The sequence below is a fragment of the Thunnus thynnus genome, chromosome 7 (assembly GCF_963924715.1).
Source record: "Thunnus thynnus chromosome 7, fThuThy2.1, whole genome shotgun sequence".
Classification (NCBI taxonomy): domain Eukaryota; kingdom Metazoa; phylum Chordata; class Actinopteri; order Scombriformes; family Scombridae; genus Thunnus; species Thunnus thynnus.
Window position 1 is genome coordinate 1,275,880 of NC_089523.1, and position 16,462 is coordinate 1,292,341.

The 16,462-nt window shown below is 38.8% G+C and overlaps 2 protein-coding genes across 3 annotated transcripts in view; one reads left to right on the forward strand and one right to left on the reverse strand.

Moving 5' to 3' along the window:
- The first annotated feature begins 2,208 nt into the window (after positions 1-2,208).
- kcnj13 (potassium inwardly rectifying channel subfamily J member 13) lies at positions 2,209-8,197 on the forward strand. Its single transcript, XM_067593763.1, has 2 exons — positions 2,209-2,747; positions 4,787-8,197. The coding sequence occupies exons 1-2, from the start codon at positions 2,231-2,233 to the stop codon at positions 5,359-5,361; spliced, it is 1,092 nt and encodes a 363-aa protein (XP_067449864.1). The 5' UTR covers positions 2,209-2,230; the 3' UTR covers positions 5,362-8,197.
- A 307-nt stretch (positions 8,198-8,504) lies between these two features.
- Positions 8,505-16,462, reverse strand: part of efhd1 (EF-hand domain family, member D1) — a 31,720-nt gene continuing 23,762 nt past the window's right edge. For both annotated transcript variants that reach the window (XM_067593760.1, XM_067593762.1), the window contains exon 4: positions 8,505-14,600. In XM_067593760.1, the coding sequence (XP_067449861.1) occupies positions 14,466-14,600 (135 nt within the window). In that variant the 3' untranslated portion in view covers positions 8,505-14,465. The remainder of the gene's footprint in view (positions 14,601-16,462) is intronic.

Genomic DNA, 16,462 nt, shown 5'->3' on the forward strand with positions numbered 1-16,462 from the left:
CTACTGTAGAAACATGCAACATGGTGGCCTCTGTGGAAGAGAGCCTTTCACTATGGGATTTGAGTCAACCATGGATTTGAGTCATGCATGTGCAAGCGGATCCCCCATCTTGGACAGCTAGGTATGGCAACACCACTTGGACAAACCACATATTGTCACTACAGGATTTGAGTCTGTCACTACACAATATGTGTGTCAACCGTGGACTTTACCCACATTTTTCACAGCATATGAGTTATTACATAAAAATGTTTGGTTCATGTAGGGACAGAGTAATTCCCTCAGTAACCATCTCCATTACATTTCAAAAAGGGACATTTTGAGCATATTTGAGTTTATTGGCCATTCTGTATAGTTGTGGTAATGTAGGCAATAGCTTATATTTTTTTTCCTTTCAGGGCCAAAGAATTACATCTTGACCATGAACCAAACATTTTTATCAAAATAAACAATATAAAAAAACACACAGGATCTAAGTAAAAAGAAAAAAGTCCCAAATTGTATCAAATTAATGTCAAAGATGGAAGAAACAAAAGACAGAGCTCAGACAAACACATTCAGGTACATAACTGAATGAGTACAGTTTTGCATTTTGCCAAGAATTTAAATATGAATCAAATATTTTTTATGTAATAACTCATATGCTGTGAAAAATGCACGTAAAATCCACCGTTGACATTCAGTTCATGTAGTGACAGACTCAAATCTTGTAGTGACAATATGTGGTTTGTCCAAGATGGTGGATCCGCTTGCGCATGCATGACTCAAATCCACGGTTGACTCAAATCCTGTAGCGAAAGGTCTTCTTCCATAGAGCCCACCATGTTGCACTGCCATAGTTCTACAGTAGCCTAGATTGGACAAACCAAACATTAGCTGTAGAGAGGGCCTTTTGCGCATGTGCAATTCAAATCCACGGTTGACTCAAATCCTATAGTGACACGACCTGCTCCCTATGTAGATATAAAGGGCTCATTCTGAGGTAATGACAACACAGCAATTCCTATTTTCAGGTGATTATACACTAATTAAAATATACTTATGAATATTATATTATATTTCTGCCAAGTCCATTCCACTCGATGCCACTAAATTCTACACACTGCACCTTTTGTTTGCCAAGTTTGCCAAAGAGCAAAGAGCTTGTGAGGGGAACAGTGACCTGACAGAGGAATTATTTTGCAGTGGTATTTTTCCATTTCACTTTTATCCAAAGCATTTTCCAATTTGCCTCTGATTCACACACAAGTGGCAGCAAGCTACCATTCAAAGCACTTACCAACCATCAGTAGCAGCTTAGGGTTCACTTTCTTGCTTGAGGACACTTCAAATTGTGAAATTCTGGGGGATTGAACTGCCAACCCTGTGATCAACCCATTCTACCTGCACAGCCACCACATACTTTACAGCCATTTGGCAGAAAGTCCAAGAGGTCACCAAAATAAATAGATATAATTGGCATATTAACACAGTCATTATCAAATATCATTACCAAATGAAATGGCAAAATCTATGTAAATCTTTTTGATTTACCTAGACTAAAAGTGTTGGATGGACAGACCAACCAACCATCTGGCAGCCACAAGTGGGGCAAAAATAAGCCTTCCAACAATTTCATTTACAACAAGTTGTCTTGTTTAGTTAAGTGGATAGTTTACTCCAGGGGAACAATGTTGATCTTATAAAGAAAAATCAATGTGTATAATAGACCAGAGTTAGCCAAAAAAAAGCTAATTTAAGGTAGAAACCAAATTTTGGTTGCACATATCACTTGTTATATTATAAAGCAATTTCTTAACCACAACAGCTTGGGTACAGGGACTGCAAGCAGCATCTCAACACTCCTGTCCTCAGTAGGGTTGCCAGATTTAATCACAGTCATAACAAAACCCAGCTGATTCTCAGAGTAATTAGCAACTAGCTTTGAAGCTACATGACCAGATACAACATGTAAGTAAGCTATGGGATTGCCGGAAAGTGCTATTAAATGTTTCACTTTTGACAGAGCAAAGCTACCTTTTTTCCCTCCAGTCTTCATGCCAAAGATACCTCTGACTTTCTCATCTTACTCTGGGTTTGATGACAAACATGTTAATTTAAAAGCATGAAAGAATGAGTGTAATTGTATAAATGAGTATAATACTTCTGAAATATACTTGAGTGTCTTTTATAATTTTATTTCAGGATCATCCACACCTTGCCCTAACCTGCTTGAGATCCACCTGTAACCATGACAACCAAATCCAACAGCAGTGTTCTGGGTGGCAAGGCTTCCTCCTCTCCTCTCCTGTCTTCACCAACCCGCCAGCGCCTGGTCACCAAAGACGGACACTGTGCCCTCCGTCCCCCACTCTGCCCTACAGGCTCATGGCGTGGGGCCTCGAGCCGAGCCTGGCTGCTGGCCCTGCAGGACATGTGGGGACTGTTGGTGGGACTGCGCTGGAGATGGGTCCTGTTGGCCTTCTGTGCCTCCTTCCTGGCCCACTGGCTGCTGTTTGCCTGCTTGTGGTACTTGCTGGCCCACCTCAACGGAGACCTGGCTGTGCAGGATCATGATGCTCCCCCACAGGGGCATGTGGTTTGTGTGAAGCACATTACCAGCTTCACTGCTGCCTTTTCCTTCTCCCTGGAGACACAGCTGACCATCGGCTATGGCACCATGTTCCCCAGTGGGGACTGTCCCAGTGCCATAGCACTGCTGGCTGTGCAGATGCTGCTGGGGCTCATGCTAGAGGCATTCATCACAGGTACAACAGTCATAAACCCTTCTCTCCACAAATATCATCCCTCTTCTGATCACAGTTCTAATTGTCAGTTAAATGGACACATGTAATGGCCCAAATATAAGACAGTATTTTTTTCTGGATATTACATTTGAAAAGTTGGTGGTCAGATTATATTCAAGGACTTAACATATTCTCAACAGCAGTTTTTTTGAGTGTTGTGTCAAAGTGTCTTCCCCCATCATATTGTATTCCCCTTACATCAACCTCATCGCTAATCCCAACCAGTTGTCTTCTGCAATGCTTAATTAACCTCAACGCAAATTTACCTTATCCGAGACCCATCCGCAACCATGGAGGGTAGAGCTTTGGAAACACACAGGGAAACACTGTTCAAAGAGGAAACAGACTTTGACATAAAAGCAGGCCTTGTGTTACAGAGTGAGCTTCTTACATTAACAGAATGTGCCTTAATGCTTATTTCATGTTTAGCACTATAGTGTTTAATTGTGACTATTGTACTGGAATGAATTCATTGTTACAAAGCATCTGATACAAACAAAATGGCAACACCTGCTGGGCGACTCTTGAATTGCATTTACACTGAATAATTAAATTATAGTTTATGCTGGCATTCAGCACATTAAACTCTTAAACACAAGTCTATAGTGCTGCTTTTTAAGAGTGCTCAACAATCGACATAGGCGTGACACCTCTCTGATACAAGAGTTAAGTAATGACCCTCACAATGAATCTAGTAATTCTACAATCCTGGCTATGGCCTTGGTGATGAGAGTCCAATATGTAGTTCTGATCTGAATCAAGTATTCTCAACAGTATGTGTGCAGGCATGATAGGAACTAATGGTAATCTTTCCTGATCTCGCTTTGTGTTGTGGACTTTACAGTCTCTCAATTTGACATTTCTACCACATGCACAGTCATACAGTGTACACAGGCCGAACACAGATGTGTCTGCCCTGTAGGCTGTGAAATTGAGCAAAGACGGACTACAAGTTGGGCTAATGTAAGACTTCATCCTCAGGCACCACGTAGGCCGGTTTTATTGTGTGCTAATGACTGGGCCAATGTAGGCTACAAATAAGGCCGTCATGGGAAAAACTAGGCAAAAAAGAGGACAAAAACATGAAAAAATGCAAATTTAAAAACTACTGTTTAACTTACCGTAGCCTATGAAAAGTAACATGCACAATCTTTAAGGCCTATATGCACTCTCTCTGAGTTTGTGCCATGTGGCCGTGATTTGGACAGCTTTTGTTTATCTTTTGAAAGTACACCACCTCCATCGCTGTCAACACAGAGGAAATTGGTGCAATTTTCCAGTGTACATGAACAGTGATGCAAGGAGGAATTTATAAGCTTACTCATTTTCACACCTGACCAATCACTGTGGAAAGCAGACATGACTGTTGGATTGTCAACTTTTCAGAATTCTTTTTTTAAATGGGCAGTGTCAGTGTAGAGCTCTCTCTCTCTAAATGTTGAAGATTTTCAACACTATTGGACTGTCTGAACAGCACATCAGAGTTTTTTATTGGCCTTTAAGGGTTCAGTATGCCTAAGACTAACTAGGTCATACAAAGTGTCATGCAACCACATCTAAAGGCAAAAGTGAAAGTCGGTCAGTTACAAAAGTTGACAGCTCCACCAACTCTGATGTCAGAGAGGTGTCAGGGGAGGGGGTGAAGCTAGCCCTTCACTAACCCATGTGGACTTACATGGATATATACAGTTGGGTCACAAAGCAGACAACAAATCATACAGTATTGCTCAGTCTGTTGAATATGCATTAAAAAAAAAGACAGAGCCATATTATTAATTGGACTTCTGTGTTTTAACATTCTTTAGTTAAATTTACTTTTGGTACCCATTCATTTTGTGCTTCTAAAACATGAAGTTGTTTTACCTCTGCTGCTATTGACAGAACAAGATTTATTTTGCTGTGACTTACTGAAAAGCAGCATGACACAAACATATACATTAACAAGGCAAAGCATCTCATATTATCACATCACATTGAAGTCTCATTGTCTTAATCTTCAGGTGCATTTGTAGCCAAGATTGCGCGTCCTCAGAAGCGAGCAGGAGCCATTCAGTTCAGTCCCCAGGCAGTGGTGGGCCAACACCAGGGCCAGACGTGCCTCATGCTACGAGCCACCAACCTGCTACAGCGGCCTCTGGTAGATGTGAAGGTGAGTGCTGTGCTCTATGAGGAACATGAAGGTCAGGCTCTGCACCAGACCTCTCTGGACTTCCACTTGGATCATCTGGGCCAACAGCCCTGTCCTTTCTTCATCTTCCCACTCACCTTTTACCACCCACTGGACCGCCGGAGCCCCCTCTACCCTGCCCTGTGTGAGGGCATATCCAACCACTTTGAGTTGGTGGTGTTTCTGTCGGCCTTGCAGGAGGGAACTGGTGACACCTGCCAGAAGAGGACCTCCTACCTGCGTCAAGAAATCCAGTTTGACCGTCGCTTTGTGCCGGCCTTGGGGCTGGATGCTCGGGGGAGGTACATGGTGAGCACCCAGCACTTTGATACGGCCCACTCAAAGGAGCCCTTGGACAAGGACTGTGTGGTGCAGATCAACGGTGATGGCAGTGACAGGATGGAGTAAGGATGCTGTAAGGGAGGTTTCCTAGGGACAAAGGGGAGTTTCTGAGGCATAATTGGGTAGAGTAACATGAGGCAGATACTTTTGTCAGCAGGAACTTCTTTCAATTTGGTAAATCTGAATTTGTGTCATTTGCAATTAAAAAGTATATCAGTCTCCTCCTGCCAATCAGTTGAAGTCCCTAGAACAACAACCAGGGTATGATCCCCTAGTGGCTTCCCACCCATCGATATTGCCAGTTGTGTTAGTTGGAATGCCTGACCAACAGGGGGCACCAGCTTTGGGAACTGAGTGTGAAAAATTACACTACTGTTTATTACAAATTGGGTTTTATTTCTGTGACTCTGGCCATGGCTTCTGACAACTATGATAACATTGTAATCTCCAAATTAATTTCAGAGTTCTTCAAATATGTTGAATCACTAAAATAGATCCAATGAGCCAAAAAATATGAGCAGTCAGACTATCAGACAGGTTGAAAACTAACCTTCAGGCTAGCCAAATTTATATGGAAGAGAAAATGATTAAGTTAAAATTACCCAATAATTATAAAGAAACATCACAGTACACAAATCTGCAGCTGGATGAATCTTTTTTGCCTTTTTTAGCTCCTAGTTTTGGTTTTATGGCCCATCACATCTCTCGCCAACCTGGTTTCCAGCAACAGCAAGCAGCTGTTTTCAGTAAAAAAAATAAAGCTCTGGTTAACACACAGTACACTACCTGCCCAACACCAAACAGCAGACAAAGTTACAAATTAGCTGGTGAGCATAAAAAACTATTACTTTAAGATAAAGAAAACCATCATTGTAAAGCTGCAATGCAAAGGATTTAGAAACAATAATAAAAACAACAAAATAAAAGTTATCTGCTATAATCACTAACCAATTTTACACAAAGGGGCTTTGAGGAAACCAGATACACATGGATGAATCTGTGGTTGAATGGAAACAGCTCAAACGGTGGAATCTATGTATTTCTCAGTCTGTAGGTGTAATGTTTCAACAAGCTGAATCCAATTTGGGAGAACTGGATTTATGCCATTACGCCATTATGCCATCACAATTTGAGTTCTTTAATTTGAATTCATCGAAATTTAATCAGAATAATTCAACTGAATTTCACAAACATAACTTCATTAATTCTCTTAAGTTCACATATAAATGAAGAATACAAATAAAATTCAAAATTCAACTATGTATAGTGTACAACCAAAGTCTGAACTACAAATTCGGACGTACCACATTCAAATCTAAAACCTGCTGGCACAAATATCTGCCTATAGGTAACAGGTGGTGAGGCAGACCAATATGGAATGGGACCAGTAATGGTAGGCATAATGATAAGAGGATATTACAGGGTCGACGCTAGGTATGTGGAGTGGGAAGCAGTGATAAATTAAATACAGTTTTCCATTTATTCATTTTCATAAGTCAGTACTCAGCATGTCATGCACTTGCATGATTCTGACATCCTTCACCATCACCACTGCAGTCTTATTTAAAAGGACCATACCACCATATTATGGTGTTTCACATTGTTGAATGTGTTTTTCTGTCTTGCAGACAGCCACTACTTTCAGTTCATTTCACTACACTGTGAAAATCAACTTACAGACACTTGAAGCAGAGAATATCATGTCTCCTTTCATTGTCGTCAAAGTTATGCTACTGAGGCACTGTGTGGTAATACATCACTACACAGTATTTGTCATAGTATTCTGAAACAAACAGAACCAAGAGGCTGTCTGTTGCGGATTTCATTGAATTTAATATCTAAACCGGTGTAGTTAAACAATGCATTACACCAGTGGATTTAAATTTTCCACGAAACTGAAGTAAATATTTTCTACTTCAGAGAATTCTATTTGGCACAGAGGGACATTTTAAGTTGGCAAACCTCAGCGCCAACCCTGTAAAACTGAATATGGAATTAGGTGGTATGGCAGGTATAGTGTGTCATATAGTATATATACTTATAGGTATAAGTGTGTGAAGAGAGTGTGTAAAGTACCAATAAGGAAGGGACAGAATGCAATGACTCTACTGTCATCAATATAAAAGGGCATTCATGTTGCTGATCAGAGACTGGCAACACAACTGATGGATTAGACTATCAACATGAGCTGACAATCACAACAAACCTTCAGATGGTTGTAATTCCATCGCCAATATTAAGCTGCTGAGGTTATTCATCAGAGGCCTTAGGAACAAAAACATCCATGTCTTAAAGTGAGCTATCTAACATTAGACTGACCTGCATGAAATGAGGTATGGCTCAGTAGTGACTGATAGAATGATACTGACTGCTGATTGATTTGTAGATTAATGCCTTTACTTTGAAAAATCATTGCCTAAATCATAATGTGAAGCAAAGATTAAACATATTATGTTCAATTTGTACAATAATAAATGTTTCTAGATTGAGCAAAGAGTTAGGAAGTTAGGAAAAAAGTCTATATGTTGTAGTTAATGTGTGTTTGTATTTGGAGTATTTTCCCTTTAAAGGTTGTTGATATGAAGAGAATCACTGTGCTATCTATATGGTTTAAAAGAAATCATGTAACAACTTCAGACATAAGAGAGGAAATGTTCCACAAAATATGATTGTGAAGGATGAGATACTATTGTGTCTCACATGCTTCAGTGCCTTTGTACAGTGTACATGAAATAAATATTTTCTAAACAAGCTTGATAGTGAGAAGGACCATTATTACAATGAGCCTCTGAACTCCACAAATATGAACTACTACATCACCTCATCACAGTTATCATGGAGATAACAGACACTGTACAGCAATGTGTATCCGCTTGCTTTAACAATGCTGCTCCCTGGTGGTGATGGCTTGTACATTTTCATCAGACAGAATGAAATAATAATCATTAAATGTGTCACTAATACCCATTTCATTATTGTCTTAAAGTGATCAATAAATAGGTCCAACTGATAAGAGCTGTTTTGAAGAGGGTCCCTTCAGTATTGTATGTATATGTTCCAAATTAATTTATGTTTAAGAACCACACAGCAAACCTGGGTGCAGGCTGCATTCCAGCATAATGCAAGGCTTAATAGCGGCTACGACACAGGATTTTTAAGGTCAATGGCAATTTCATTATTTGAGGGTTTAAAAATGCAATGACAATATATTGGCTGATGTAAATGCTTTAATAGAAACATAAACATTTTTGATTAGGATTACTGTACCTTACATTTACTTACTAAAGGCTTCTGACCAAGATATGTACTGAGATGGACACTATGCAGTTGAACCGTTTAATATTTTGTGTTATTTGAAAGCACATACAGTGTTTCATTATGTGGTGTTGAATAGGTACTGTGTGTGTGTGTGTGTACCAGGAAATTACTTATGGTGTGGGGACGTAAATCTGTTTACACAGTCACATGTGGAGACTCACCTCTCTTTTGGGGAAAAAAGCAAGTCCCCATAACATCAATAATTCATTTTAGAATGAGGTTGAGGGCAGGTTAGGGTTAGGGTTAGGGTTAGGTTAAGGTTATGGTAAGGGTTAGGATTAGGGTGAGGCCGGTTGGTGGTTAGGGTTAGGGTAAGACTCCAGGAAATTAATGGAAGTCAATGTAATGTCCTCTGAAGTGACGGAAACATGACTGTGTGTGTGTGTCTGGAATTTCTTTGGTCAAAATAACATTCAACCAACATGCTATCAGTTGACTGGAGGGGTATAGTTGTTCTGTGCTCCTTGGAAAAATATTGCCCGGACTGAGCTTTCCATTTATATAATAACTAGATAACCTAAATAGATTTTAAATATATTAAAATGGTATATAAAAAAAGACAGTATAGTCTTCTGTACTCATGCCATTTTCTTCAGCCTCAGAAATCTGAGGCCCAGTGACCCTGAATAGGGATCATTTGGAGATTACATCAATACGGACAATGAATCATTTCCCAAGGATGCTTCCATAGATGCTTTATGAATAATGACACAGATTCAGTATTTTTCCATAACATTTTTTAAAATCCTTTACTGCAATCAAGTCAATTTTTTTTTCCATTCTGATATAACAACACAATATCTTTACAAGTCCCCAAAAATATATTTCACTGAGCATTTTTTATAATTGGCAACTTATATGTGTTTGCTAAAACGAATATCAATATATACTATTTTATTTATGAAAAAATACATTGTCAGTTTTCACAACAAATACCCAAGAAGGTATGTGATACGCACAGTAGTTTTGTTATATGACAACTAGTGCATGCTACAACTTAAATGTGTTAATAAAGAGTAAATAAAGGGCCAGATACATGAACTGCACTGAACAATAAGCTCTGCTAAAGTCAGGGTTTCTCAGCCTTTACTGAGCCGTAGCTTCACTTTTAGGTGATTCCAAGTTGTCAGTTATGTGGATGACATACATTTAACATTTAATAAAAATAAATATATTTCAGTTTTATTATACTGTAGATTTATTAAATTGATTACTTTTACTTTGAGAACATCTGCACATCAACCCCAAATAGGTTTTGGTTCCCAAGGCTGGGAAACTCTGACATAGACAGCTATCACATTTATGATAGAGCAGGTTCTGGACATAGAAATGTCATCTTTTAAGTTTGCCATATTGTGGATGTGGTGCATATTTGTGGCACTGTCCCTCTAAAAACAACACCCGGGTGATGTTTTCCCACTGAGGAGAGTGAAAACTAAGTAGAGTCTATTCTTGAAAGGAACAGTTCTGCTTATTCACTTTCTTTTTGATAGTTTTATGTTCAGATGGATATCAATGTCATGTCTGTGAGTTATGTATAGAGCTGGAGTCAGGACATGGTTAGCTTAGCTTAGCATAATCACTGGAAGCAGGGGGAAACAGCTAGCCTGGATCTGTCCAAAGTTCAAACATACAGCTACCAAAACCTCTAAAGCTCACTAATTGAAGTCCAGATGAAACAGCATTTTGAGAGTATCCAACTTCCGTATCGTGATGTATTTCAAAGTGAAACAGGATAGACAGGGGGGACATAATGGGAGGATTTTGATTTGAACATTGAATAGTGGGCATGTCATAATGAATTTTAGCTCTGTGGCCCTAAAAGTTGAAGATTGATTGATGGGTGGATGTAATGATCTTGTTGGTTGAAATTGGTTGGTTCAAGCCTACATAAGCACATCATATTGTTTTACAGGAAGAAAACATGATTAGATTTTGATATAAGAATACAAAGAAATTTGGGGGGGGGGGGGGGTTCTGACATATATTGTTAAATAGGTGCACAGTATGACTGGGGATGTGATCTAAAAGGCTTAAAAAGGCATTTTTCATTTCATCTCGACTTTAACATGTTGTATCTTGTTTGTTTCACTTGCACCCACTGAAATGTAAAAACTATTTGTGATTTAAGTGGGAGCCTCTGGCTATGATGGTCAGTAAAGTCTCTGTACAGGCATGATGATGATGGTACCAAACCTTACTGACCTTGCTGTGATGACAAGGCTCCAGGAAGCTACGCATAATCACTGCGACAATTGTTGTTCACTGAGAGATAGTTCCAATACATAAAAAATGGGATTGAACATCCTAATCAGTGAATTTTAGAGGACATGGGTAGGTAGGTGTAACTTTAGACAGAGCCAGGCTAGCTGCTTCCCCTGCTTCCAATCTTTATGCTAATCTCGGCTAACCATGTTCTGAATCCAGCTCTGTGCATCACAACCAAACATGAAACTGATATCCATCTGAACATCTCACTTTTGGAAAGAACACAAATAAGTGTCTTTTCCCAATCCTGTTTCTTAGCTAATGTTAATTATGTAGCTGCATGGCATAGACACTGATGTAACTCTCCCTGCACACTGAGATCTTGCTGCCTCTGTTACCAACCACACAGTTAAATTAGACTTCAAATGCAGTGGACTGAAGTGAAAGATCAGTGACAGGGTGGTTCAGTGTGCAGCCAGCAGCCACCTCTAACATACACCCACCATCTTCTGCTCACACTGTGCTTTTCATAATTATGCCACTATTAGAGATTCCTGAGACCACATCATATTTGTTTGCTTATTTTTATGACTGTGCTGAGTGGGCAGCTGGACTAAAGCTGAAGGGAGAAACTAACTGTTGTATTTTCAGTGTGTTCAGGAGACAGTGCAGCACTGAGGCTTTGTTATGCCACTAAAATATGAACAGCTCCTACCAGGAATTGCTACATGTGACACGTGAGAGACACTTCTACAAATGTAGACACTGTCTACATTGTAGACAAATGTAGACACTGTCTACATTTGTGGTGTGCTGTGACTGAGCGTTGCCATAGCAATGGAGACAGCTGTATCCCATTTCAAGGGAACTTCAAAGGACAAAGCCCATGAAGTCAGAGGACTGAAGGGAAATAGGGTGAACCTTTAAATCTACAGAGGATTACAATAGTGTCATGGTGAGTTCCTGCCCATAGCCCAGATCAGTAATGGACTTTAAGATACCAAAAACCACAAAGGTCACATCAGCTGAGTGCTCCAAATTAAGACAGAGGAGGCTTGAGAATGTAACTGCCATGTTGAGCCATTACGACGTAATCTTGAAATGTCAACTTTGAAGAACTGTGAAATGGGATACCTCTTACATAATCTCAGACAAAGGCTTAATCTCAGAAAAGTTTACAGTTATAGATGCAGATCTGAAATCGAAAAAGTACAAAGTATGCACATGGATGACTGAATAGTTCATTAAAAGAGCACTCCAGATCAGTTTACTAGTCATGGTTAGTTCTACTCAGCCTGTGAACACAGTTGTATGTCTTCTGGAGAACATAACCCTGATGATGTTAACAGAGAGCCTGCATCACAAACTGGTGCTGTGGAGTTTTAATGATGTGGCCTTTCCCAGGCAGGGAAGGCCTAATGACAGATATCAAGCATTGTATGATGGGAAATGTAGGATATAGTGATCCATCTCTGACATTCCCGTACTTTATAGAAGAGTAACACTAAGTCGTTGGAGTACCCTTTTCAAACTTACACTGCAAATGCTTTGAAAAACCATAATTACACTCTACAACCAAATATAAATTCTGACATCACAGTGTATGACACATCAAGGTGTCTATTTGAAATAAATTATTCAAACAATGCTGACCATTGATTTAGTGTTGTGGATAATCAACATTGAGTTTGGAACTCTGCTTCAGTCACTTGCTCTGCAGATGTGGTAGGAGATTTATAATAGTTATCTATTTTACATAAAAATAAGCTAATTTAAAATATATCAGAATCTCTACTGTATATAATGCATTTGTTCTGCATGCATTGCATGCTCTTAAAGATAGCATATTAAAGTACACCATACACAGATTCACATGACAACTTAGCATCTGTCTAATAGCTGGGTCATGAGAATTTGGGTCCTCAAAACAGGTTTACACACCAGGAAATGTTAAGAAACTCTTGTGTAACAGGTAAGCACACATACTTAAATGGAAGCTGCCCCTACATCTTTGATTTTTATGTGTGGTTTTATTAAATGGGCTTTAAATCCAGGCTGTTGTTGTTGATCATGAGTTAGCATGGCCTCATAGATTGAGAGAAATGGTTCAACATAAACTTTTCTTCAGAGACTGAGATGAGATGATCAACTTCAGTCTCATGTCTGTGCATTACATATGGAGACATGTTTAGCCAAGCTTAGCATAGAGATTGAAAAAATAATACACCTACCAACATCTCTAAAGCTCACTTATTAACACGTCATTGTTTAGTACAAACGCCAGTTTGTGATTTTTGAGGGAGTTATGAGATGTAATTATTTCTTGATAACAGTTAATCCACCTGGTACCTCTGTGCAGCTTCATCAGCTAATTTGCAGTTTTGTGCACAGGTCTTGGTTTTTACATTTACAGTTTGTGTATGGATTAAACAAATGAGATACAAAGTGTTAATTTGTGATATTTAGAAGTGGTGGTAATTATATTTTGAACTTTGGACAGAGCTAGACTAGCCATTTCCCCCTGCTTCCAGTCTTTATGCTAAACTAGGCTAACCACATCATGACTCCAGCACCATACACACAGACAATCTTGGAGGTATCAATCTTCTCACTTTCAGAAAGAAATATTTTAACTATATCTCTAAAGATAACGTTCCTGATTTTGAGTTCACAGTTGAGTTTCAGTGGACATTTCAGGATTTCAGACACAATTAAAAAATGGGGAGTGTACCTTTAAGCTTCTGGTTAGTCCTACAGTAGTAGCTAAAATCATTGTTAAAAGCTATCTCAGACTGTTTCAATCTAAGACTATATTGTATGATGTTCATGAAAACCAATTTGAGTATGAGCGATTTAGTCTTGGACCAGTCAACTGATCCAAGAGTCAAAGTCAGTGGTCAAACTCGCATAAGGCTTAATTTGCCAACAACAAATGTCTCCACACTATGTGATGAATTACTTATATTATACTATTATCATACTGTTATTTATACTAGTTTCTATTATTCTATTTATATTATGTTGCAGGCTGTAGAATAGATCTTCATTTAATTACACCAAGTTTAATAGTGTTAACAAAGTGAGGATGAAACAAGACTATCTGACATAAACCATGATGGTAACATGACATTAAAAACGCTTCACAAACCCAATACACAAACATACAGTAAACCCAGAATAGTGATCTAACACAACATATACAGCAGGTATTGAATCAGAATATACTGAATACAGCTTCACTTTGGCTGAACAAGCTAAAATTCCTTTGAGGTGAAGTTCCGGTACTGTACAGAGGGACACATGAAGAAAAAATCCACAGATAAGCACAATAAACTAATGATATTTCCATGAATTTGGACAGTTCACCAAATATTTCCTTATGTGTCTGAAGTAGTGGTTTTGCCTTGTGTTTCTATGGAACAGCTCCAGAAAATGTGGTATTAATAAACCTCACCTGTGATGTGTTTGGAAGTATTTTCAAGTATTTACGTGAGTATTTACTTTAATGCATCTTTCTATCTTTGTTATAAAGTGCCAAATTCTGAGTGATAACATTAGTTCAAGTATGAGTAGTGTGAAGATATTTCTGCAATTAGTAACACTGAATGTGCACTTCAGGATTTTTATCTACTTCCTGTACAGGGTCAGGAGCAGAAGGTTGACTGCAGCTGCTTGAAGGCGGCTTGCCTCTGTTTTTTCTCCACTTCCTGTCTTTTGCGTTCTTCTTTTTCCTCTCGAATCTCAGCCTCAAACTTGCTGCCCACAGACAGAGCCTGCATCTGGTAACACACAAAAATGACAGTGTTCCTTTCCATAAACACAGATTGTCCTTAAATTCCAAACAGCCCCGCATGACTGCTTCCATTTGCTTTACGCTTTTTAATTCTAGGGTCAGTTCTCATTTGCCATGTGCTAGCTCAATCTTTTATTTTGGAGGTCTATGGAGGTTCTTTGGAATGGCTTTTGGTTTTTGGGAGCCTTAGGTCACCGTTGATAAAAAAGGAAATTCTGAGATTTTGAGAATTAAGTCGAAATATTTTGAGTTGAAAATTGTAATGGTAATGTTATGAAAATTAAGTGGTGATTTTGTGAAAAGTCAGAAAGTTAGAAGAAAAAAGTATATATATAAATAAATATATACATACATACATATATATAAATACATATATATATATAAAAATATAAATATATGTGTATATATATATATATATATATATATATATATATATATATATATATATATATATATATATATATATATATATACATATACATATACATATATATATATATGTGTGTGTGTGTGTGTGTGTGTGTGTGTGTATACGTATATGTATGTATATATGTGTGTGTGTGTGTATATATGTGTATATATATATATATATATATATATATATATATATATATATGTGTGTGTGTGTGTGTGTGTGTGTGTGTGTGTGTGTGTGTGTGTGTGCATATATATATATGTATATATATACATATATATATATACATACATACATACAGTACAGACCAAAAGTTTGGACACACCTTCTCATTCAATGAGTTTCCTTTCTTTTCATGACTATTGACATTGTAGACTCACACTGAAGGCATCAAAACTATGAATTAACACATGTGGAAATATGTACTTAACAAAAAAGTGTAAAACAACTGAAAATACGCCTTATATTCTAGTTTCTTCAAAGTAGCCACCTTTTGCTCTGATTACTGCTTTGCACACACTCTGCATTCTCTTGATGAGCTTCAAGAGGTAGTCACCTGAAATGGTTTTCACTTCACAGGTGTGCCCTGTCAGGTTTAATAAGTGGGATTTCTTGCCTTATAAATGGGGTTGGGACCATCAGTTGTGTTGTGCAGAAGTCAGGTGGATACACAGCTGATAGTCCTACTGAATAGACTGTTAGAATTTGTATTATGGCAAGAAAAAAGCAGCTAAGTAAAGAAAAACGAGTGGCCATCATTACTTTAAGAACTGAAGGTCAGTCAGTCCGAAAAATTGGGAAAACTTTGAAAGTGTCCCCAAGTGCCGTCGCAAAAACCATCAAGCGCTACAGAGAAACTGGCTCACATGAGGACCGCCCCAGGAAAGGAAGACCAAGAGTCACCTCTGCTGCGGAGGATAAGTTCATCCGAGTCACCAGCCTCAGACATCGCAGGTTAACAGCAGCTCAGATTAGAGACCAGGTCAATGCCACACAGAGTTCTAGCAGCAGACACATCTCTAGAACAACTGTTAAGAGGAGACTGTGTGAATCAGGCCTTCATGGTAGAATAGCTGCTAGGAAACCACTGCTAAGGACAGGCAACAAGCAGAAGAGACTTGTTTGGGCTAAAGAACACAAGGAATGGACATTAAACCAGTGGAAATCTGTGCTTTGGTCTGATGAGTCCAAATTTGAGATCTTTGGTTCCAACCACCGTGTCTTTGTGCGACGCAGAAAAGGTGAACGGATGGACTCTACATGCCTGGTTCCCACCGTGAAGCATGGAGGAGGAGGTGTGATGGTGTGGGGGTGCTTTGCTGGTGACACTGTTGGGGATTTATTCCAAATTGAAGGCATACTGAACCAGCATGGCTACCACAGCATCTTGTAGCGGCATGCTATTCCATTAGGTTTGCGTTTAGTTGGACCAT

Coding starts and splice junctions, on each gene's coding strand:
- kcnj13 (XM_067593763.1), top strand. CDS start 2,231: ATGACAACCAAATCCAACAGCAGTGTTCTGGGTGGCAAGGCTTCCTCC. Junction 2,748..4,786: donor GCTAGAGGCATTCATCACAG/GTACAACAGTCA, acceptor CTTAATCTTCAG/GTGCATTTGTAGCCAAGATT.